Source organism: Amblyomma maculatum, chromosome 7 (assembly GCF_055883805.1).
Source record: "Amblyomma maculatum isolate TAMU_Amacu chromosome 7, ASM5588380v1, whole genome shotgun sequence".
In the NCBI taxonomy this organism is placed as follows: domain Eukaryota; kingdom Metazoa; phylum Arthropoda; class Arachnida; order Ixodida; family Ixodidae; genus Amblyomma; species Amblyomma maculatum.
The window spans coordinates 74,634,639-74,660,821 of NC_139350.1; the positions used below are offsets into that span (position 1 = coordinate 74,634,639).

At 44.5% G+C, this 26,183-nt stretch overlaps 1 protein-coding gene across 3 annotated transcripts in view; it reads right to left on the bottom strand.

Annotated features, from left to right (window-relative positions):
* LOC146183657 (uncharacterized) overlaps positions 1 to 26,183 on the bottom strand; it is a 59,997-nt gene that overhangs the window by 23,909 nt on the left and 9,905 nt on the right. For all 3 annotated transcript variants that reach the window (XM_084609181.1, XM_084609179.1, XM_084609180.1), the window contains exon 2: positions 12,346 to 12,467. In XM_084609181.1, coding sequence (XP_084465307.1) covers positions 12,346 to 12,467 — 122 coding nt within the window. The remainder of the gene's footprint in view (positions 1 to 12,345; positions 12,468 to 26,183) is intronic.

Genomic DNA, 26,183 nt, shown 5'->3' on the forward strand with positions numbered 1-26,183 from the left:
ACCAAGTAGTATAAAAGAAATAGTCAGAGTTTTGACTGATATGACTTCCAGATTCGTGGAAGTTATGACAGAACTAAAGAATGAGGTAAAGAAGCTGCAGTCATCAAACACAGCTATACAGGAAGAACTCACATCGGTCAAAACAGGAATGAACTACATCAACGAGAACTTTGAAGAATTCAGGGCCGAAGTAAAGACACTCCGTAAAGAACTTGAAGATGCAAAACAACTGAGCCTTGAGTGCCAGAAAGAAAACCGAAAAATAAGTAACGAACTCAGCGACACCAAAAAACAATTGATCGAACTGAAGCAGTACAGTAGAAAGAGCAATCTCGAACTGAAGGGCATACCTGTCGCTGAAAATGAGGACCTTAATAAGGTTGTTGAGGCAGTCGCTTCATGTTTGTGCACAGAACTATCCAGCCATGACATTGAAATCGCACATCGTGTGCCTACAAAGGCTAAAGGGCCACCAAATGTTGTTGTACGGTTTGCCTTATGGGCTAACCGAGATAGATTTTTGCTGGCGGCAAAAAAAACGCGACTGAACACATCGATGCTTGGATTTGAAGGAACGGATCCTATATTCGTCAACGAACACCTATGCCCAGAAAATAAGATACTCTTGGGAAAAGCAATTCAAACTAAACGCGCTAAAGGCTGGAAGTTCGCTTGGGTCTCCGACGGAAAAATATTAATGAGGAAAGCCGAAAAATCGAAAGTAGTCCACGTTACCTGTGAAGCAGATCTGGAAAGAATAGCCAATGTTTCTGGCGAACAGCTACTAAACGATGCTAGCTACACCGACTCTAGCTCATGATGGCTCCCAGAAAAGGCATATCTGTACTTCACAGTAACGTTCGCAGCATAAACAGAAACTTGAACTCTTTAAATTCTTTTATCGTCAGCAATGGAGAGTTTTTTGAAATCATAGCGACCACTGAAACGTGGCTCAGGAAACATGAACATATATCAATTCCCGGCTATGCAACAATATCACGCCCATGGGACACGCAGTTTCGCGGTGTGGCATTATTCGTGACAGAAAGCCTTCACTACACTATCTTATCATCAGTCTCTTGTTGTTCACCCGAACTTGAAGCATTATTTGTGAAACTTGAATGCGGGCTTATAGTGGGCGTAGTCTACCGACCTCCGAATTCAAATCTTGCTGATTTTTTTGATAAACTGGAATCAATCTTGTCCTCTTTAACTAAAAGCTACAAAAACCGAGTTATTATCGTTGGTGACATGAATATTGATACTAGTTCCACGAGTGCCCCAGATTACACATACCTTCTTCAATCATACAACTTCCGCAACTTGATTGCTTCTCCAACACGCATAACCACCCTTTCGGCAACATCTATCGATCATGCACCGACAAATATTGACACCGGTGTACATGCTGGCGTCTACCAAACACCAATTTCGGATCACTTGTCAATTTTTGTTAACGTAGACACACCTACAAAAGTAAAAGGTATGAAACCAAGAAATACAACCAAGTTAAATTATGAATTATTCCGTAACAAATTGTTATTACTCAATACTGACTTAATATATCATGAAGATGTCAATATAGAGTTCTCTAACTTGATTAGCGCTCTGGTTGACCTTATAAATCGCAGCAGCCAAAGTGTAGAGTCTTCCCAGCGTCACAAACCAATTTGTCCCTGGATGACCGAAGAAATATTGAACATATTAAGAAGAAAGGACTATTGGTGTCATAAATGGCTACATCATAAAGGCAACGAATATTATCTGTATCAGTACAAATGCGTGCGTAATAAATCAGTGTCCTTAATGAGAGCCCGAAAAAAAGAATATTTTACTAGCCGAATTCAAGGTTCTGCTGAAAATCCAAAAAAAATGTGGGAAGTTATGAATGAGGTAACACAAAACTTGAAAAGATGTCCCACACTTCCCTCTAATATCACTGAAAAAGCTGTTGATGAACTCAATACATTTTTCACAAGTGTCGGTCCAGATCTAGCTGCAAAGCTTCCTGATGCCAGTGCAGACAATAATCTTCCAGCGTCAGTTGTTAATTCTTTCACTCTGCACGAAGTTGAAATCAATGAGGTGTTGTCGGTTGTCATGGAGTTGAAAACAAACAAGGCAGCAGGCTTGGACGGTATTCCTGCAAAGCTTATTAAGGAAAATATTGATATCTTAGGGCCCATACTATGCCGGCTGTTCAATCATTCCCTGCTGAATTACACATACCCATCACCCTTAAAGGTAGCCCGAGTTACCCCCGTATTTAAAGATGGTGACCCTTCTGACCCCTCTAGTTACAGGCCTATTTCCGTACTTAGCGTTATTAATAACATATTTGAAAAAATTCTGTCCAAACGTATTCTCCTTTTTCTTGAGAAATATAATATTATCTGCCCCCAGCAACATGGATTTCGCCCAAAGCACTCTACTAGCTCAGCAGTCATTACACTCACCCAGGCAATTAACAGTGCATTAGATAACAATGAGCTGGCCGCTGTTATATTTCTGGACATAAGAAAAGCCTTTGACACAGTGAACCACGGCATCATGCTTAATAAATTAAGAATATATGGATTTCGTGATAGGGTGCTCGACTTTTTTTCTAGTTACCTTACTGATCGCAAACAAGTTGCCTCAATGAATAACCTAACATCAAATGTGCGGTGCTTATACACAGGAGTACCGCAAGGGTCAACACTCGGTCGGTTACTGTTCTCACTTTACGTCAACGATTTTCCTCAGATATTATCCTCAGCCAGAGCTCTCATGTATGCCGATGACACTGCCATTATCGTTACTGCTTGTCATACTGCCGAACTAGAAAGCATCGCAAACACAGAATTGAAAAAAATTGCAGACTGGTATCTTGCGAACAAATTAACATTGAACACTAAGAAAACTAAATACATACTGTTCCATTCACGGAAAAAAATCACTGGACTCGAGTGATATTAGATTAACTATCAGTCAGACCCAGCTTGAACCAACCACTGTCTTTACGTACCTTGGAGTGACCCTAGATAACCATTTACATTGGCAACATCAGATTGACTCCATTTGCACGAAGATTGCATCGGGTTGCTATGCTCTGCATCAATTTCGTCAATATTTTGATGTCAATATTCTGAGAATCCTTTACTTCACATTAGTACATACTCACCTGTCATACTGCATTGAGTCGTGGGGTTGGACGTACAATACTTACCTAGAACCCATTAGACGTTCACAAAAGCGAGCACTCAGAATAATCTCGTTTTCAGACTACTCTAGACCCAGCAAACCACTATTTATTAAACTACGCGTGCTGCCTTTTGACCTGCTTCGTCAGAAAAACACTGCTGAATGTATTCACAAAATGGTAAGTAACAACCTCCCCTTCGATATATCTATATTTAACATCCCGTCACGTGCAACCCGAAGCCACACTTACGGAAATTTTAATTTACCCATAAAAAGAAACGTTTATGGTGAGCGTATGCTGCAGTTTACGGGCGTCAAAATCTGGAATTCTCTACCCTGTGACGTAAAGCTTGCCAAGAACTTTTCCATTGCAATAAAAGAATACTGCCTTAAAATGAATGAAACACTTTGAGTCTAAACTCGCATTTGCCTACTTAACTTTACATTGTTCGCCTGGTATTACCCATGTAACCCCTACATATACCTGTATTTTATCTGATGCGTTATTTCTCCGCGACATGTGACATTATGTATTGTTATAGTGTGGTGACATTATGCATTCATCTTTCTTTGCTTTAATTCTTGTATAAGTTCTACGCGCTTTTGTTTGATTTGTGAGGTTTTAGTTTATGTTTTCTTCTCTTCATTGGTAATTTTACAAATGTATAAGCGATAACTAACTTTCTTATGTTTATTGTAACGTTAACTGCTTCTGATGTCTCTAACTTTGACGATTGGGTGCCTGCAACCTATGAACTTTTTCCATTGGACCCTTTACTAGCCGCTGGCTATGGGTCCAAGCAGTGTCTGCCTATTTTCCTGTAGCGCACCAAAAAATAAATAAATAAAAAAAGTGCGCCACAGCCGCAGCGAACAAGCATGACGCAAGTTTTTTAAGTTTCTTCTTTCTGAGCACACTTCCCCCGAGCTTTGATGCGCAGCTTTGTTGCAGCTATGGAGGCGAGGCTCGGTGCGTTGTCTGCTGCCCACTGCACTTGCGCGAAATTTGCGGGTGGCAGTACGGCCACAGTGACTACAGCATTGCATTGCGTTTCGCCATGCAAGCGTCCTGCCAATGGCATCTAAAGAGGTAGCCCTCAGGAAATATTTGTTGCATTTAAAGAAGCAAGAAAACATATAGGCAGGATATGCAACATACAACGAGGCAGTAGTAGATCTTCTATAAGACCTCACTTCAATCAATGTATCTTTCAAAACAGAGCCCTTCAACAATCAAAATGGCACATGCATGCGAATTATGGCTGCAAGTCTCACTGCCATTTTCAAGACATTTGTGTTTTCAGCTAGTCCAGCCAAACAAGCCATCTACAAACCAGCTTGACTAAGCTGTCAGACATTATTAGAAGTACTCAAGCTCAGATAATGCTAAGTTAACGCTCCCCTACAATCTGGTCTCGGAAACACCATGATAAGCTTACTCGCCGGCTGATGCTATGCGGAGTGCCAGCTCCGTGACGTCGACAATATGAGGCCGTGTGGCACCACTGTTGTCAGCTTCAATGGAACATGGAAGCAGTGGCACAGCCCAGCTACTGTAGTGCAGCAGCCCGCGTGTATAGCCCAGGTTGCTGATTTGCATTAGTTTGCTGTGAACGTCGTCGCAAGGTTTCTTTTTTTTTTTTTCTTCAATGTTTTTGTCGCACACGGCATGCAAGAGATAAGTGTGCTTTGGGGTGACTGAGCCACGAGCAATGGCGATATAAAAAAACTGATACGTGTGGCGGGCGGAAGGGGGGGGGGGGGGGGGGGGGCTACGCTTACGTGAAGGGTGGACAGAAGTTGTCTTTATTTGGCGTTTCCAAGATGGAAATAGGCGGTAAGAGTAGGCAAACCTCAACAGACCGCAGACCACAGCGCTGACGAGTGCCTGGACAACACGAGCGCAGTATGCGAGCTCCATTTCGAGCCACGTGATATCTGCTCAGTGTTTAGGTGCACATCCTCCAAAAAAGAGAGGTGAGAACAGCAAACAGAAGAGGCTAACGAACTACTGTGACCGAAGAAGCCTCCTTTATACATTCATTCAGCTGTAGAGCTTCATGAAAAAGCGAGGGTCTCATCACGGACCAATATGCTTCTGATCAGGGCGAGCTAGCATAATGGAAATACTAGCTGGCAGCTGTTCAGAGCAGACTTTCCGTCGAACTAGTTTGTGATGCACACGCTCCTACCCTCACAGCTGAAATAATTAGTTTTTATGGCATCATACATCATTTCAACGTGAAGGAACTTACAATTGCTGACTTACAGTGAGCGATAGCTAGAGGGCTAAGCAGCTCAAGTTGAGCCGTTGCACATATGCATGAATCAATGGCTGGATGTTGCACTTCAGTTCTCGGAAATAAAAGCTGCAAGTCAGTAACAGCCCTGTTATATTCATTTAGGTTTCACTTATATTACTGTACGTACGTAACCCATGACACAATATTGTAACTGTATGGTGGGTAACAAATGCAAGAAATATTTAAGCCATACACCCAATATTTCATTCTGGCTTAGCAAATTCACAAACTTCACTAGCATGTCTGCTTTTATAGCTCGGCTAGGAAGTATACGCGCTTTTTTTTTTAATTCACTGGTGGACTACCAGACATAACCTTGATACAAAATTAATTTAGTCGACACGCAACGAAACAGTATATTTGCCCACCGATCCTCTAATGCAAGATTTGTTACATAATTTTTTTATTGTTGCCTGATAATTCAGAAAACTTAAAAGCCTGTCCTTTCTCCCTGTCACTCACCTGTCTAATTTCCTCCATCACTTCCTCACTATCGCTTTATTTCCACCGCCTCAGTTACGGTGCTTGATACCAGATAGCAGATACCGGGGCTGGCAAACATCTTTTCCTTTCGTTTGGATATATAATAAAATAACCACCTACTAATTCCGCATGAACAAAATTCGTCGGCTACGACTTATTTCAATAAAATCTCTCACGGTTAGGATAGGCAAATCACCGGAGTTGCTGTCGTCCTTTTACACAAGGTACTATGAAGCGAAATATCATGTGGCCTAAACAACTGTGCTGCTTGCTAAAGAAGAACCTCAAGTGTTTCAAAACTAAAAGCAAAAAAAAGGACTTAACAACTTAATCTGAAATCAAGAGACACGTCAGGAAAACGAAAGCTGCAAGAAGCTTACACTGAAGTTGCTTGTGGTGCCACCTCTTAGATGTAACGCGGACTGCATCAGAGAAGCAGCTGAGTAAGCCCACTGCCCCCTTCTAGGACACTGTAGCTTTGGCTAAGATGTTCCTTAGGCACTGTAGGCTTCTGCTTGCACTGCCTTATTATGCAACTGTTACATAAAATTGGCTCATTAATGCAGGTGGCAAGTTATCTGCTACTGGGGCTGGAATTTCTCAGGCTGCGCAAGCGGTTTCAGGCAGCACTCTAGCAGCCCATGGAGGTTGAAACCAATGGTCAAGACCTGCAGCTTTCAGTCCACATCACAGTCCTTTATCGCATATGTTAAATATGCATTTGCCCTACGATTTAAGTTGGAATTAGCTGGTGCTCACAACCAAAGGTAAACTGCAGTAATGCAATAACGGTATGTTGCCTATAGCCAGTAATGTATATTTGACCCTTAATTTGATGCACACTTTCCAGCATACATGTATCAGCCCAAATGGATGCAATTAAAGTATGTAAGATGATAGCACGAGCAACAATGCTATAGCATGATATCAACTAAAATAGTATGCGATGACTATGACCTTTATGGCCTCACAAAAAGGCAAAAGGGCTGCTGGTTACCCCTGGAAGGACTAAGCAAATCTGCATTCTTTTATCAGTATATAGTGCTAAGGGAGACTGAACTAGTTGCAAAGCACACACCTCTCCAAAATAGCACTGGCAAGCTTCAGGCAGCTTCTGCAGGTAAGGTTTTCAGGGCAGAAACCAAGATTAAAACCAATAGCTATTTTACTGAATTTAAGCATAACACAATAAAAACTGAGATGTAAGTATATAAATAAATTGTCCTGGACCAGTCTGAATTGTATTAACACTAATAACAAATAGCATACAGGCTTTACTTTGGACAATATTTAGACCCTACACATGTAATGTGCACCATCAAAGTGTTCTGCGACATAAGAAGATTAGTGAGGAGCCTGTGATAGTCCAAGAAAAAGAATGTTTATGTGGTGACAATGTGTCAATGTTGAAAAACACTAATTATCCCTCTCGGATAAAGTGAAATGTAAACTTGTATTTACATATCTCCGCACAAATGTTGCAGGCTCGAAAAAAAGTTTGGTTTTGTTTGCTTTTGTGGGGTTTAACGTCCCAAAGCGACTCGGGCTATGAGAGATGCCGTAGTGGAGGACTCCGTAAATTTCGACCACCTGGGGTTCTTTAACGTGCACTGACATCGCACAGCACATGGGCGCCTTGCTTTTCGCCTCCACCGAAAAGCGGCCGCCAAGGCCGGGATTCGATCCCGCGTCCTTGGGAACAGTAGTCGAGCGCCGTAACCACTGTGCCACCCCGGCGGGAAAAGAAAGAAAAAAAAGTGTACAAGCATGAGGAGAACTGAGTGCTATATCTGCTGGAACAAATGCCATCTGACTGGCTAGTGAGACAATACTGAAATAAAATATTGTAAAAGCCTCGTATAATATGAGGTTATTTCCCCCAATCTTATCATGTCAGATTTCTGCCTTCCATTATATGCAGATCCAAACAAACTTCACCCTAAATTCACAGTTCTGGTCTCATTATCAATCAATGCCATCAGCATCAGGCTTTCAGCGAGACGAGGCACTATCTAGAGGTGGTATAGGCTGACTGTTTTGGTGGCTTCGGTTTTATCACGATTCTTGCGACTATGGTGCCCGCGACGCACACACGGCCGGAAGGTCGGCCAGACCTCGCACGATGTAGGGATGAAGAATAAAGAAAGGTTTGGTTTGGTTTTGAGGGTTTAGCTTCTCAAAGAGACTCAGGATATGAATTATGCGGATAGAGAAAGGATCACCCGGCACATTGCACAGGTCTCTCACGGGCCTCTCCAGTCGTGCTTGCCACGCCCTACAGCTGAGCCACAGACGTTTCAACAGTATTCCCAAGGAGCACATTGGTCGTGCTTTCAAGAAATGCGGGATACTGAACGCATTTAGAAGTACCGACAAAGACCTTAACTGATAGACAGCTCCAGCAAAGGACTCTCGGCAGACAATACACGTACCAGAAGTTGTACCATCATCCCGCTCTTCGTGATCGCCTCATTCCCCGTCCAATTTATGTATCCCATCGCATTGACCATCAACACAAAGTTGGAATTTTATCATGTAACACGAAATGCTTCTCACCATCTTTCCTGCCGCGAACCTCACGAGACTGGAACCACCTTCCCGCAAAAATTGTTGGCATTACTAACTATGAGCAGTTCCGCATAGCTCTAGCTAACATTGTATACTCAGGTGCTATTTGACATTCATGTACTTACATACTGTACTCTCTTCATTTTTTGTGTATTTACCACTCCCCCTCTGTAATGCCTCTGGCCCTGAGGGGTAATGTAAATAAATAAATAAAAAAAAAATAAAAACCCTGGACCTGAGAACACTTCCTGGGTGCACACACCACGCATCTGCATGAGATGTTGACGTGAACAGGCGCGAGCACGGTGCATGATGGTCGGTAGCTCGTGCGCTGCCATTCTACGTCCGAGCCAGGAGCGGCCTACTAGTTTTAGATATTAGAACAACCGTAGGACCTTGTGGCTTCTGCGATTACTGGGGCAAATATGAGCTGCTCGTCTCATGACGCATAAAATTCTCTGACCAAGAGTGTCAGCACAAGTAGAGAAGTGAACCAGCATCGGCACATGAAGGTTCACAGCATTATTGAATGTCTGTTGTGGGGTGGTGTTGGACGCAAAAACGATGAGCCAACTGCGAAATATAGTGCAATCAATGCTTCACTGATTTTTCCTCGCTTGTATCAGACGTGGTTGAAAATTTTTTTTCCGTTTTTACTATCCCAAAATTGCACCTTGTATTATAACGAGCTTGTATTATACGCGGATTCTTGAGGCATATATTTTTTGCAAATCTGCACCTTGCAAACTTTGTTCATGACTGTACAAGGATCAGCTCTAATAAGCATGTACGGCTAAAAGGTGTGTCAAAGCTCTCATAGCAACAAAGAAACATGAACTTTAACATACAGTGCCACGGGAAATTAAGTTATGCAGCCAGCCACGTAGCAGTTCATGGCTTTTCAATGAACCATCTGCAGCCAAAACAGCACTTGGTGGGCAGTGCCACCTCCATTGGCAATACTGAAGCCTTACTGGCACTAGTATTGCCTTCAGCGAACCGTATTTTTTATACCTGCGTCATACCGCAGGAGGAAAGACAGCTTTTTCCCTGTCTTCCCCACACCTTTTCCCCCAATGCTCCTGTCCCACTCCTTGCTATGCTAGTGAGTCAGGCACAATGCACGGGTCTTTTAAGCCTATTTCAGAGCATTAGATTTCCTTATCCTAGCTTGTTTCTCAGTTTCGCACCATCAGCGTAGGCATCATCCGCAGCCCAGATCTTGGCATCGTGCCATGATGCACGTCAAAGCATGTAGCCAAACTCAAGAAAACAAAAAATGCTTACAAAATAAATAGAAAAAATGAAAACCAGGAGTTATTATGCCAGTAACATTAAAAAAATGCTTACAAAATAAACAGAAAAAAAAAAGTAACCCAGGAGTTAATATGCAAGCAACATTAAAAAAATGCTTACAAAATAAATAGGAAAAAGAAAACCAGGAGTTCATATGCAAGCAACATTGCCTTTTTGTGACAGTGTGAGTGGTTCCGTGGTAAATACCGAAGGCTGTTGAGCAAAAGAACTTGAGAACCCTGCTCAAACGAAATAAGACTGGCTTCAACGATGGCAGTTTTATAACTGTCACCTGTGGCACATGGCACTGTATTCAGTGCATGATAAAGATGAATACAGGGGTGTGAAGACAGTTATCACAAAATGCACCACTTGCCACTGTGGTTTTTTCTTTTGCCTATAACCAAATTTATAGGCACAGCTGAACTGCGAAAGTTGCGGCTCTCATAACAGAAAACAGGAAGTATTCACCTAATTGCTCATCTCATGAAGCTCTGCTGCAAGCCTTCGTTATTTGTCTTCTGCTGCAATCTGCATCAAGGCACAAAAATCAAAAATGACTATTTTCTGTAGTATTTACTACATGCTGCGGTGCAAAGTTCTGTATTTATGCAAACTAACCTACATTTTTTGTCCACAACCAGAAGATGAAAAACAGCTGCTAACTTATGCATGCCAATGCACAAAATCATATAAACAACCTCTTTTTGTGCCACCAGCATTGAGGACTTGTCTTAAATGAATTGGATCAAACTGCAACAACTGCAAACAGCCATACATTTTTGTAGTGCATTATTTATTATCTCAATGAAAGGGCCCATTTCATAATTAAAAAGGCATCTCTGTTGTTCTGGGTTAATAAACAAGGGGCTTCTAACAAAATAAACCTGTTCTGTTTTGCAATTATGTATACATAACGGTCCTTTTATTCCCTGCACTGGATGCTTTAATGGCAAAGCATGAGTGTAAACAATGGGAGCTAATCAACAGTCCCCTGAACAAACTTCTATAGTGATAAAGAGTGTGCTAAACAGTTCCCTACGCTTAGAAATAAGAAAACGTACCACCATACAAAAAGCGTTCAAAGCACACAAGCAGAATATACCAGAGCTAATACAACATTTTAAGGCCTCAAATTAAGCCCAGACTTGTCCTTTCTATGCCACTTGCCTAAACTTAGCTCAAGTCAAATTTCACGGGAACAGGAAGTAGCATATGGCAAAGATAGACTCACTGTGCTGGACCTTATGATCAGCAGGCAGGCATTCTATCGCAAAGCCGCAAATATGGTCAACGCAAGCTCTTACTTCATGCAACTACAGCAGAAAACTGTGCTAATTATGACATAAGCAAACAATTTTTCACCACTCAATTACAGTAAAATCGCATTACAAGAGACACTCGGTTATAAAAGGCACTTGAAAATGGTTGGTTGGTTACTAAGTTACACTGGTTGGTTACACTTTGTTACTAGGGCAACATTTCCGGGTCCTAAGTAACTTCATCACTATTTAGAAGAATTACAATTAACCCAGGTACGCTCATGTAACGCAGCTGACTCATCAATTCGTATCTGTGGCAATTTAGATTTCCATAGCAAAATTCTGTTCCTCATTAGTGTCCTTTTATGTTGCAACATGTCAGGAACAAAGGAGTGACTTCTCTTGACTGAAAAATCAAAATGTCCCCGCAGTTTCAACCACTCACATCACATTCCTGTGTGGCTGATATAACGGGGACATTTTGACTTTCCAGTCAAGAGGTGGCACTCCTCAGTTGGTGACATATTGCAACGTAAAAGGACGCTAATGAGGAACAGAATTTTGCTATGGAAATCTAAAGTGCTGCACATACTAGTTGGTACGAACTTTTGGTTACGAGAGACCTTGGTTAAAAGAGACACCGTATTCGGGTCCCTTGAGTGTCTCTTGTAAAGAGGTTTTACTAGCAATTTTCCTCTCACTGCCTAGCAGGGCCCTCTAGGAGGCACTCCACTACAGCTGATGCCGCTGCCTGCATTCTTCCAAAACAAGATGACAAATAGCACATTAAAACCCGACAAGGACGATATGACCCATGCCCGTTCCTGGTCCTGTTTGTACATTGCGTTTAATATGACTTGCAGCCAGCGAGCATGTGGTCAGTGCTTTCCAGGTGCACAGTTGTATCGCAAGCAATGAATTTGAAAAAGTGGAAAAGATTCCTCTGCCCTAGCAGTCAGCTGGAACCCCCGCATCGTCTGCTCAATGCAATCGGAAATCATAAAGCCTTGACCACACACAGCGTTTACTGCATGCCGCAATCACGCTGTGAGTGAAACGCAAGCTGCTCTATTCCCAGACTTGCTACATCCTGAGTGCAAAATTCAGGCATGATAAACGCTCATGACAGTAAACAGGCTCAACTGCACCGCGCGCCTTGCACTGTTGTCATGCAGACATGATGACGCAGGCTCCAGTGATGTGACAGTGCTCCAACTAGACAGAACACTTTGATACTGCCAAGAACAGACCCGAGTATGCAGAGAAGAACGCCGACAGTTGGAAGAACAAAATCCTTCCCCTCCGTGTTCACTGGCTCCACTTGTCGACTCCAACGTGCTTCCGGGAAACGCTGTGGCCATGCTTCTGGGCACTGCAAGTCACAATGAAGACAATAGCACATGCTGCATTTCAGTGCTTTAGCATGCCCTGGTGTCACCTGACACTGCAACTATGCAATTATTTACGTTCTAGTTGGTCCTAGCAAAGAAAAACACATTTCCCGATATCTTGTCAAGTGTGCATGCTGGCTTTGAAAGAAAAAAATGAGGACAGGTTCTGACCACAGCAGATCAAATTCTTCAAACCCGCTTGCAGCAGTGACATAAGGGGCAGTTTTTCCGCAATTTTGCAGTGGCCTGCTGTACCGCATACAAGCCTGTGCTGGCGTGATGTCTGTCCACCAGGATAGCTTCTGAAAAGAAGCAACAGCTAACGAGACACTTGTTGTTGTGTTGTGTGTTGTGTTTTATGGCGCATAAGCATCTAAGGCTATCATGCGCCAAACACATGATGAGATCTGCTGTCCATGCAGCAGATGTATTGAATATGGTTAAAAAAAAAAACTCATAATTTGTTAAGAAGGTTGGCATCTTTTAAGAACATAAAAACGCATGATATATTAACAAGAGCATTTTCTCCTATGAGTAAGCTAGGGTGAATAGGAATATATTCTGAATAAAATATTGGAAAATGCTTCTTTCTTAGTTCTTCGAGCTTTGTACAGGAATATAAAATGTGATTAATTGTGATTGTTTCTCCGCAAAGGTTGCATGTTGGTATTTCCTCTTTTCTAAGAATATAACCATGTGTAAGGTGTGTATGTCCAATACGGAGGCGACATAAAATGACTTCAGGGGGGACGCGGGTCTTAGAACGGTCAAAAATAGCCAAAAAATCGATTTTGAGAAAAACTCATTTTCGGATTGTTTGTACCTTCAAGCACCTGCCATTAAATTATTAACGCTGAATTTGATCGGGAAATGCGCTAAAATCTGTTTTCAAAACACCAAGGGAGCCCCAAAATGACCGAGAAAGGACAAAATTTGTTCGAACTTCCCGCGCGCGCCACGAGCAAAGCAGCCGGCCGATCGGCGCCATTTTGGGCTTGTTTCGAAGCTGGTTTCTTTGTGCGCATTTTGCGGCCTTTCAAAATGGCGTCGCTCAAACAGAACGGCCGCCCTAGCCGGTTTTCTGAGGGAAACTTCCGGGCCGCTGATTGGCTCGTGGGGCGCGCGCGTTTCAAGCGTCCCGTTCCGCGCCTCCCATTGGCTGGCGCGACCGGCACGTCACGCCTTTTTCTTCTTTTTTTCTACGTTCGCCGCCGTGACTGCCGCTTTGCGCGTCTTGGTTTCCGATCGTGTTTCTCGACACAGTACATTTCTGTTTTGTGCCGGAATGGCTGGAGACGCTCGTCTAAAGAAGAAGACGCGTCAAGCGTACGGGAAGAAACGAAAGCGTCCATGGAACGCGCGGCCGAAGGACGACGGCGTTGCCTTGACGCCAGCTGCCCCGGACGACGGCGCGCTACCACGATCGCCTGTTGCATCTGAACCGGCCTGTTCTCTGCTTAGCCAGCCCAGCTGCAGTACATTTGGAGTTACTGAACCGTCAACGGATGCTTCTGGAGGCATCAAAGACCGCATCGACACAGTATTTTATTCTGCTGGTGAGTCTGCCGAGTGCGCGAGAAATGCTGCGGACGTGAAAGAGCATCTGGCGTCGCAGAGCGCAACAGAACGCAAGTTCAAGCTTCTAGACATCGATCTGCAGGCGAGCGACAGCGACAAGGAAAACTGTACGGAATTCGTCATCGTGGACTTAGCCGCGGTGAACACGTTCCTTGGGCTTGTGCTTTGCCCTGAGTGTGGCACGCAAAGCGTGACTTTATCGAAGTCGGGCCCAGAGTATGGGCTGTGTGCAAAGCTCGTGCTGTCCTGTAGCACCTGCGACTTGCGCGAGGAGCGTTTCTCATCTCCGAGGGTGGCCGGTGCGACTGATGCCAAGATAACTGCTTTTGAGGTGAATGTGCGCGCTATGAAAGCTATTCACAGCATCGGCAAGGGAGCGACAGCCCTGTCCGACTTTTTCGCCGTGATGAATATATCACACCGCGGCTTGCATCACAAAACTTATCAGGGCCACATGAAGATGATGCAAGAAGCCTGCACTGCGACCGCTACCGAGTGCGAGGCCGCTAGCGTTGCTCGCATCAAGGAATTATATACGGAGTTCGGCAACGCGCCAGGAAACATCGACGTAGTGTATGACGGCACCTGGCTGACTCGTGGACACAGTTCCCACATCTGTGTGGGGTGCATCGTTGAGATGTATACTGGTCTTGTAATAGACCATGTTGTTTTATCAAACTTTTGCCTCGGCTGCACAAAAGGCCCTAAAGAAAATGAAGAAGGACATGCAGCCTGGCTGGTCCAGCATGCCCCACTTTGCCAAAAAAACGTTGACTGCAAGGCTGGCCAGATGGAAGTTGAAGCAGCCCTGTGCTTGTTTCGGCGGTCGCTTGTAAAACACAAGCTGCGATACACAACAATGCTGTCTGATGGGGATAGCCGGACGCACCATGCCCTGACTGAAGATGAAGTATATGGGTACATAAAAGTGGATAAAAAGGACTGTATAAACCACGTTCACAAACGCATGGGAGCTGCCCTGCGCACCCTTGTCGACAAAAAAAAAGCCCAAGGTCAGCCACTTGGTGGGAAAGGAAGGCTCACTCAAGAAAAGATTAAAAAAATCACGAGTTATTATGGCTATGCCTTACGGAGCCACAGAAACGATGTGCCGGGCATGCAGAAAGCAGTCCAGGCTACATTGCACCACATGTCGTCAACGGATGAGGCACCAAGACACGAATTCTGCCCTGAAGGCCCGGAGTCTTGGTGCAGATATAACAGGGCCGTGGCTATGAATGAGGAGCCGCCACCACACAAAAACAGCCTGCCTGGCTTCGTTTGCGAGGCATTGGAGCCTGTGTTTAGGAGGCTGAGTGACGATGCCCTCTTGAAGCGGTGCAGTGATGGGATCACACAGAACTCAAATGAAAGTCTCCATGCCATGATCTGGGATCAGGTCCCAAAAAGTCAGCATGCCTCACTGCGCAGCACTGAAAGAGCAGTGGCTGAGGCTATCAGCCGCTTCAACCAGGGAGCCGTCAAAAGCAGCACACAAATTGCCCAGAAGCTCGGTTACAGTGCTGGAAATTGCTTGGTGCGCCGCAGCCTTGAGAAGGATAGAAACAGGCTACAGAAGTCTCGGAAAGAACACCAGGAGAACAGTGCTGCCAAGGCAAGGTTTGCTAAGCGACACAAGCCAGCAAGGGATCCTGCATATAGCCCTGGTCTGCTATAGAACAGTTATTCTGGGACAGTGACCAGCCGTTTGAATAAACATGCCACCATGTTTCAACCTAAACTTCGTGTAAGTTTGTCTGTCTATGGCAGGGCTGTTTTCTTACACAATTTGAGCATTTATTTATCTTGGAGGGCACTGAAACGGGCACCTCAAATGCTAAATTCAGTTTCTCATGCTGGTCTAGGGGTACATACATGGCTTTATGGCTGGGATTTGCCAATTTTATGAGAAGCTACAGTTACATATTTAGTATGGCCTTCTTTCTGAAAAGCAGGGCTACACAATGATGCTATTTAAATTGTTGTACCTGCATTCTAGCAAAAGTTACAGTTGTCTAAAACTTCAAATGCGTTTTTCTCAGTTCGATGTTTTTGGACACCGCACTCAATCTTACGGGCCTTTTTTCTATGTTGTCATTGAGTGACAATAATAAATATGGTATCACTGTAATCATGAGGAAAAATGCTAGGGGGTGATGCTATTTATATCATTGTAGCATTACTCTGCTAATTACAAATTAGGATAGTAATGAGAGGAAATTTGAGCGAAATTATTCACTGTAAATGTTGGTCCAGTTTTCTGCCTATAAATTGCATTAAAATGAACAAAAATAGCATCACCCCCTAGAGCATGTCTTTGGCATTGCAGCCACATACTTGCTTTTTGCATTTTAAAAGGCAAAATTGTCAAAAAGTCCCGTAAGAAATTACCACTATTGTTTCCTTTTAAACCTCAGAATTTCATGAACCAGTGCAGCTATCACAAATCTAATTACAGATTTGAAATCAGTGTGAAAAACTGAACAAGGCTGTGAAGTTTTATTCAGATTGGACCAAGAATAAAAAAAAAAATTTTAAGACCCACATCCCCCCTTCAGTGAATCGTTCTTGGTGTGTGCATGACTTCCATGCAGATATGACAGGTTTTACTAGGTGTAGCTTATTATTTTCTTCATTATTCCATTTAGACTGCCATCTATCTCTTAGCTTAGACTGCATTAATTTGACTGCTTCTTTGTAGGGAACGTGCACTTTCTTCATTTCTATATGTCGAGCTTGTGCAACGCATATATCAGTGATTTCATTTCCATCAATTCCTATGTGACTCGGAACCCAGCAAAGCTTTACGGTATGTCCCTGGGTTGTGGCTGTTTTTATGCTGTGTATGATGTCACCAATAAGCGATTTGCCTGCATTTTTATGATTATATGCTGTTAGTATGCTCAAAGAATCAGTGTAAATGACACTATTCTCTATGTTTTCAATTTTAATTTTTTCTAGGGCCATGAGGACTGCATAACACTCGGCAGTGAAAATGGATGCACATTGTGGTAGCCGTACTGTTCTATTCCAATTGTTTTGGACCACTGCGCTTCCGACGTATTGTGCAGATTTTGAACCATCTGTATAGAATGCCACATATTCTCTGTATTTTTCACTTAGGGCTAAAAATTCCTGCAATATGTGTTCATGTGGTGTTTGTTTTTTCTGGAATTGGTTTAATGTGAAGTCACATACAGATGGCAGGCAGTACCATGGTGGAAGTGGATCAGGTTTTCGGGTAATATTAGGTAATGAGTCTATTAAGTCTAAAACTTGACATTTCTCTTCAAAGCGGAGCAGAAGTGGTTTTATTTTTTGAGGTTTGTTTATGAACAGTGTTCGAGACTGGCACTTTGTAACTATTGGGTAACAGATATGGTTTGGCAGTGAACGGATCTTTAGAATGTATGAGCATGTGAGCATGTTTCCTCAGCTTGTAAGTGATGGTTCATTGGTTTCTACATATAAGCTGTTTATGGGGGATGTCCTATATGCACCAGTTGAAATACGCAAGCCTGAATTGTGTACGGAGTCCAGTCGTTTTAAATATGACGGCCTTGCAGATCCATATATTATGCAGCCATAATCTAAACATGAGCGAACCACAGAGCGGTAAATTTTTAAAAGACATGTTCTGTCAGATCCCCAGTGTTTATGTGAAAGGACTTTCAATATATTGAGAGATTTTGAAGCTTTCTTTTTTAGGTTGTTTATGTGGGGAAGGAATGAAAGCTTTCTGTCAAAAGTTAGCCCTAGAAATTTATGTTCGTGCTTTACAGGTAGCTTAACATCATTAAGGTGGATGGTGGGATCAATGTGCAGTCCTCTTCTGAGAGAGAACAAAACGACTACCGACTTTTGAGTAGAAAACCTGAAGCCATTCCTATCTGCCCACGTTGCCAGTCTATTTACTGTGAGCTGTATTTGCCTCTCACATGTTGACACATTGGAGGATGTACATGCAATCTGAAGGTCGTCTACGTAGACAGAGTACATAACGGATTTTGGGATTATTTTTGCTATACTGTTAATTTTTACTATAAACAGAGTAGTACTTAAAATACATCCTTGAGGCACACCATTTTCTTGTATGAAGGTTTTAGAAAGGGCAGAACCGAGACGTACTTTAAATGAGCGTTGAGAGAGAAAGTCGCTTATACATTTTAGCATCCTGCTGCGAATGCCAAGCTCTCCCAAATCACGCAGGATCCCAAACCTCCACGTGGTGTCATAGGCTTTTTCGAGGTCAAAAAATACGGCAAGGCAATGCTGTTTATGGATAAAGGCTTCTCGGATAGTATTTTCCAGTCGGGCAAGGTGATCAATAGTTGAACATGTTTTTTTGTAGCCGCACTGATGGGTATCAAGAAGTTTCCGGGATTCAAGAACAAACATGAGCCTTGTATTTACAATGCTTTCAAAAGCTTTTGCAAGGTAGCTCGTCAGGGCTATTGGCCTATAACTGCCTGGGGAGTCCGGGGGCTTCCCAGGCTTTAAGAGTGGTACTATAACGGCTGTCTTCCAGGCTTCTGGTATTGTTCCAGATATCCATATTTTATTAAAAAATTTCAATAATGCATCTACTGACAATGGAGTCAAATGAGCAAGCATTTCATAATGTATTTCATCTGGACCTGGTGCAGTTTGTTTGCCGGCATTTAATACTCTAGTTATTTCTTCAAGTGTAATTAAACAGTTAAAAGGTTAATTTGTGCCTCCAGCTATTGGGAGTCTGTTTTTCAGCTGCTTTTTTATACTTTATAAAGGAATGTGTATAGTGTGCCGAACTAGAGATTGTAGCGAAATGTTCCCCCAATATGTTTGCTTGTTCTTCTACACTCATTTGTGTACCAGGAGTTGTTAAAAGTGGAATCGTGAAAGGATATAGTATTTGCCGTCTAGTTTATTAACCTGCTCCCACATTTTTTTAGATGTGGTTGAGCTATTTATTGATGACACATAATTTTGCCATGAGGCTTTTTCAGCTTTGTGGCGAATGCACCGTGCTTTAGCCCTGGCCTTTTTAAAAGTTATAAGGTGCTCATGTGTGGGATATCTCCGGAATATTCCCCAAGCTTTATTTTGTTTTCTTTTTGCCTCTTTGCACTCTTGTGTATACCACACTTTATGGTTTTGCTATACAGTTCCCGAGGACTGTGGAATAGCTAGGTGTGCTGCAGCAATAATACAAGCTGTAATCTCTTCATTCAGCTCATCTATGCTGAGATTTTCTGAAAATACTTTTATGAGGTCAGCTTTGGACAGGAAAAGTGTCCAATCTGCCAAGTGAAGTTTCCATCGCCGTGGTTTGGTTAGAGTGATGGATGGTGAGGATGTTAGACTTATTATGACAGGTAAATGATCACTTCCATATGGGTCGTCGAGAATGTCCCATTTAAGATCGGTGAAAATTGATGGTGAACAAAATGATAGATCTAAGCAGCTCATTTTTCCTGAGCTTGGGGAGCAATATGTTTGTTTACCTGTATTCAGGAGGCAGATGTTGTTGCACAGCAAAAAGCTTCTAAAATACGTCCTCTACTGTCTGTTTGCTCACTCCCTCAAAAGGAGGAGTGTGCATTAAAATCTCCAACTAAAATATATGGTTCAGGTAACTGTTGTAAAAGTTCCTCTAAATCGTGAAGGGTAACAATGACATGAGGTTGAAGGTAGACAGAACATATTGTGATTATTTTATAATGAACAACAGTAACTGCAACAGCTTCGAAATTAGTTTTGAGATGGACTTCTCGCGTTGCAATACTGCTCTGCACAACAATAGCAACGCCTCCGGAGAGGCGACCTGCTTGCTCTCTGTCACATCGAAACACTTTGCGCTTTTTTAAGATTTTTTTTTGTTGAGGTCCCAGATTGGTCTCTTGTAGGCATAGCACCACAGGGGACAGTGAATTTAAAAGGTCTGTTACGTCATTGTAGTTTTTTAAAAGGCCACGACAATTCCAGTGGATTAGGAATAACATGTTTAGAAAACGGTGAAAAAGTTAAAAAAAAACTTATGTTGGTTGGTCCTTTGGACCTGTAATAGGGATTTTGTCCCTTCTTTTATGCTCCAGAGAGCTCTGCCACCGCTGCAGCGGAGGCGGGGTTGTATCCATCACATCGTCAGATGTGCTGGAAGATTGTGTACAGGGGATGGATAGGTCTGTTTTAGACTTCCCCATGTGTGACGGTGCCTTGGGGCCGGCTGACCGAGAGGTTCGCGCGGCAGAGCAGCGGCAGCTGCTTCCGCCAAGGGCGCAGATGGCGCTGCTCCTGGCTCACTGTGCGTGGCCTGGGCAGGCGCCGAAATCCGCTATGATGCTACGCCCTTCTGCGTCACAACGGAGTATGTTGGGTTTTGATTCTCAAGCTTTGTCCGCGCTTCTTTGAATGTTAGGTTTTCTTTGACCTTGAGGGTTAGTATATCTTTTTCTCTTTTCAATACTGGACAGCTTCATGAGTAGGCAGGATGGGCGCCCTCACAGTTTGCACAAAGGTGTGGTTGAACATTGCAATCTTCAATTTCATGCTCATGAGCGGCACATTTAGCACAGGTGGGTCGGCCTCGGCAGCTCTGTGCACCGTGACCATACTTTTGGCACTTGAAGCAACGTCGCGGATTAGGGATGTAGGGTCTAATGCTGATTTTTGTGTACCCCACCTGCACCGAGTCTGGAAGTGTGCTCAAAGCGAAGGTGAGGACAAAGTGTTTGGTGTCGATTTCCTTGTTGTCTCGTCTGATTCTTATCATGTGGACGTTTGTGACGTTTTGATCTTTCAGTCCCTCCAGAAGCTCTTCTTCGGTCATGTATTTGAGGTCATTGTCTGAGAGGACACCACGAACGGTGCAGGCTTATAACAATGTGTGTGTCCAAATGCAGTGACTGCTGAGAGTTTCTCGAACTGGTGGTGGTACAGCACTTCCAAAAGAAGGTCTCCGTTTCCTAGTTTCTTTATTTTGTATCCTTGCCCTATGGCATCGGTTAGAGTCTTTGACACAATGAATGGGAGATGTGTCTTGCAGTTTTTTCAGTGTGCTCACTATGAATTACATGGTATCGGGGAAAGCTGTTTGCAGTCTTCACAAAAAACTGAGCAGTGAACTCGGTGCGCCCCCGCTTCGCAGGGAGGCAATCGGTTGAAAGTTTAGAAGAAGCCATAAAATAGTATGTTTTTCGGCCAGGGTGGCAACCACCCACCACGGAGTCCAACAAGGGGACTGGACAGGAACTTGGAAGATAGTCCTGCCCACGCCAGTTGTACACCCTGACTATAACCAAATATGGCGTAACGCAGGGTGGTTAGCCACACAAGGTTAACCCTTGCCGCCCGGAAGCAGGAAGAATTGAAGATAGGAGAAGACAGGACAGTTATAAGAAAGAAGATAGGAAAGCAAAAGATGGAGGGGAGGATAGGAAAAGGCGACTGCCGATTTCCCACGGGTGGGTCAGCCCGGAGGTGCCGTCTATGGGAAGCGTGGGCCTCGTGGGCCTCGTGTTGCCTCCGCCGAGGGGCCTTAAAGGTCCAAGCACTCGGCATCGGCTCAACCACCAGGATCCCCTTTTCCCCAGACACGGCGATGCCACGCACGGCTAAGCGTGGGTGCTGGGGTCCGTGGTGTTGCACAGTACACGCAAACACCTGCTTTAACAGGTGCCCCTGCGGGGCGAGACACTTGTGAGGTGCCCAGCGGTCATGAGGGTAGCAAGACGATGGTTTGGGGTCGAGGCTAGGTGTGCACGGGGAGGAAGGAAGATGGTATCGAGACAACGGAAGAAGCGTGTGTTGTCTGTGGTGCAGTGTTTGAACTGAGCCATTGGTCAGCGGAGCGGACTTATGTGTGGGATTGACGTTTTGCTTCATGAATGTGTTTTTCATTTGAAGCAATAACCCCATTTTTAACCCCTAGAACCGAAAAAATTGGGGGCTCATCCTAAGCATCACCATGGACACAGGTGTGGAACAAGGCGACGAGCCGCAGGCGCCGCACCCAGTCGTGGCTCACAGTGTAATCCAGGCCCTGCTGTCACACACCGACGGTTCAACTCTGGCATGGGAGCAAATCGCAGGGGAGGTTCACACTTTGTCCCTCCAGACACCGGTGGACTCCAGCCTAGTAGGCCAGGTGGCACAGCTAGGCCTACATCCAACTGATAAAGCGGTTGTGCCGTCCGCGCCTTGGAAATGCCGAAGTTTTCAGGCTTCGAAGACCACCAAACGCCGGATAAATTCTTGCAGCGGTTAGAGGAGTTTTGCGACATCTCGGGTATCACAGAAGAACAGCGCCTGCGTCAAGTAGTTCCGGCGGTCTTGGAAGGCAGCGCAAAACTGTGGCTGCGCTTCACAGGCAATTTTGATACCTGGGCAGCGTTCGTCCAGCAGTTTCAGGCCGAGTTTGCGTCCATCGACTATAATGAGCGCTTGAAAGCGGAGCTGCACACAGCACCCGCAGAAGAATCTCCGCCACTTCATTTATGTGATAGCGGAATATTATGAGAGAATTGGTGAGCCTATACCTGCAGAGGAAAAGGTTCATACAGCCACGAAACTCATGCACCCTCAGTTCTAAGATCTAGTGGAAAACATGCAGTTAAGAACCTGCGCAATATGGCGAAGGCGGCGGTAACGTTGATGAAGAAGGAGTGAAGCCGCCTCAACTATGTGCTACCCCCTCCTCAAAGTAACGAAGTTGCCCAAGATCTAGCCATTGTCAACTACGTTGCAGCAGCTCAAGGAGGCAGACAAAGCAACCAGAGCTCTTTAAATTTCCCTGCGTATAAGAGGCCTTTTCTCCCATCAGCTTTGCAAACTACCCATTTCGCAAGCATGCTTGCATCAAGTGACTGCTGGCCGGGAACAGTGGGTAACGCAAGTGGCACAGGCGATGTTACAAATTCGGCCACATTGCCATTGCCTCCCAACAGTATGTGGCGGTATTCACCAAGTAGCGCCCCCGAGGCACCTTGACAGCACTCGCAGCAACAACTCTGCCATTGTTGTGGAGGTGCAGGCCACTTTGCTAGGCATTCTGCTATGAGGTAGTCAAGACAGCCCCCATTCCTTTCAATGCAACAGGGCTGAGCATACTAGAGCCAACTGCCCAAGAAACGCTCGGGTATAGGTGCTGCTCCAGCCGGCTCCTACGTAGCAACGCTGCAAGTGGCAGCTGCGGCTGGAAGCAAAGAGCCTTTGCTTGGAATAGCAGTTGGCGATAGTCTTCGCACTCCTGAATGCCAGATAAAGTGTAAGCCTTTTTGGTGACTCTGCTATGGCAGCAGCAGAGTTGGCAGGTGCCATTCCTAGAGAAGAATCTCATTCTCTCCGTCTAGCGACAGGGTGGACTGGCACTACTCGGTTGGTTTTGCTGGGCAGGGGCCAGTTGCAAGCAGCGCTTCTTGCACATGCCGGGACTGTGTAGGGATGTGGTTCTAGGAAGAGACTTCCTCGTGGCATAAGACATGTGTATTCATATGGGCCGTGGTGGGTGGAGAGTTGGCACAGACCTGTATTCACTCATCAAGTTTGTGCGTCCGAAGTGACTAGGCCTACACAGTCTGTACAGACCTATGATGTGTATGCCCTGGACACTCTCCTTCAAGAGCCAGTGCCACAGCACACTGAAAGCAGAGTGAGCAGCCAGCCTGAGGGCTTGGACAGGCGTGTGTTAACAGTGTTCGATGACTTTAAGGCCGCCTTTAGTGCAAAGCCGGGACTCGCCACCCTCGTGGAGTATAAGATTGTCACGGAAGACAATGTACCACCACGTTGCAAGCTCTGCCCAGTGAATGCCAAGAAAAGAGAGGCCATGGAGCAGTGCCTTCAAGAGCTGCTCAATGCGGGACTTATAGAACTCAGTACAAGCCCTTGGGGAAGTGTACCTGCCTTGGTCCCCAAAAAGTCTGGTGGATACTGCCTTGCGATCGATTACGGAAGTCTGAATGCCAAGCCAAGGGTACCAGTGTACCCTATGCCAAGAACGGACTGGGTGCTCGCCCAACTAAGAAAAGTGCAGTGGTTTACCAGCCTCGATTTGTCGCAGGGCTTCTTCCAGATTCAGGTTGCCCTGGAGGACATCTCCAAGACCACCTTCTTATGCCCTCAAGGCTCATTCCAGTTTAAACGGATGCCATTTGCTTTGGCCGGGGCCCCAGCCACCTTCCAAATTCTAATGGACAAGATCCTGCAAGGCATCAAGCCCAAGTACTGTATGGCCTTCCTTGATGACATGCTCCTCTACTCGGAGTCCTTCGAGGCGCACATTGAACATCTGCAAGAGGTGCTAAAGCGGATACAAGCGGCTGGCCTCATAAAAACCCAGCTAAGGTTCAGCTCTGCAAATGCACCCTGAAATTTCTTGGACATATTATCTCCCCTGCCAACTGCTGCCCCGACCCAGAAAAAGTGCAGGCAGTGCAGAGTTTTCCCCATCCGTTGAACACTAAGGATTTACAAGCTTAGAGATCCCCAGACGAGCCGGCAGTGCGAGAAAGATAATGTGGATCAACTCATACCATATTATTCAGATTGATAATGTACACATGATAAGGGAGGGAGGATGTGAGGTGCCCAGCAGTTACTAGGGTAGCGAAGCGGTGGTTTGGGATCGAGGCTAGGAGTGCGCGGGAAGGAAGGAAGATGGTGTCGGGACAACGGAAGAAGCGTGTGTGATCTGTGGTGCGGTGCGGTGTTTTAACTGGGCCGTTGGTCAGCGGAGTAGACTAATGAGTATGGGACTGACGTTTTGCGGCACGGACGTGTTTTTCGTTTGAAGAAATAAACCTAGTTTTAACCCCTAGAACCTGACACACTTAAAGGGCACTCAAAAATATTTATGTAAAGACTTACATCATCTGTTGACTCATCAGTTATCATACTAGGAAATGCAAGTCACTTGGAGAACAGTGTGATGTGGATTATGCTGGCTGCAGCAAGAGCTTAGCCTCATGGATATACAGTATTACTTGCATTTTTTTTCTTCATGACTCACTTCAAATTTGTCGACATATTTCATAAGTACCAGGAGGGTGTGCTAATTTTACAGACACAGTGGAAAATCTGGGAATGACTAAAGCATTAGTAAAAACAAATAAAAAACCTGCGTTCAATAACACTTGAGAGCAGTAGATTCCTTAGACTTTTCTCCCGCTGCCTGGGGATGCTGTACGTCACTCCAACTTCATCAATAAAGACGTTATGCAAAATATTTGCAGTCATTACTCATAGATCCTTGCCGCCAATCAGCAAGGTTTTCAAGTCAGCAACAGTTGTGCTGAATTATATATCACATATTTTAACAAAATAGTCTTCAGATGCACAGTTTGGATATAATACATTTAAAACAAGGCCCTTTGTTCCACAGGATAGGAGCTATTTCTCACTGAAATTGCAGCTACAGTAGGCAACTGTACAGTAACTGATTCAATAACATGAAAATGAGAAAAGGCAAGGATTAACAGTTTACACTCATCAACTTCCAGGCCTATTACTAGCGCATTCAAGAAAGAGGACGACACCATGAACAACTGGAAGCATCTTCTTCATATGACAAACCTTTTGATGGGTTTTTTTTTGCTTCTCCAAGCACCTTCACTCTAGCGAAGGTAGAAAATTATCAGCAGCGTCATAAAGCTGCTGTTTTGTTCTTTGTAACTTTGCCTAGTTCAAAGCCAATTACTTGTTTTATTCTGCTCAATGAAATAAATGTTTGAGGTACTAGTCAAAGTAATTCATCATCATCATCATCCTCAGCCTGACTATAACCACTGCAGGGCGAAGGCCTCTCTCATATTCCTCCAATTAACACGGTCCTGTGCGAGCTGCATCCACTTTACCCCTGCAATTTTCTTAACCTCGCTCACCCACCTAATTTTCTGCCACCTCCTGCGACGCTTTTCTTCCCTTGGAATCCAGTTTGTTAACCTAAGCGACCATCAGTTATCCCTTCTTCACGCTACATGTCCTGCCCATGCCCATTTGGTTGGTTTTTGGGGTTTAACGTCCCAAAGCAACTCAGGCTATGTGAGACGCCGTAGTGGAGGACTCCGGAAATTTGGACCACCTGGGGTTCTTTAACGTGCACTGACATCGCACAGCACACGGGCGCCTTGCTTTTCGCC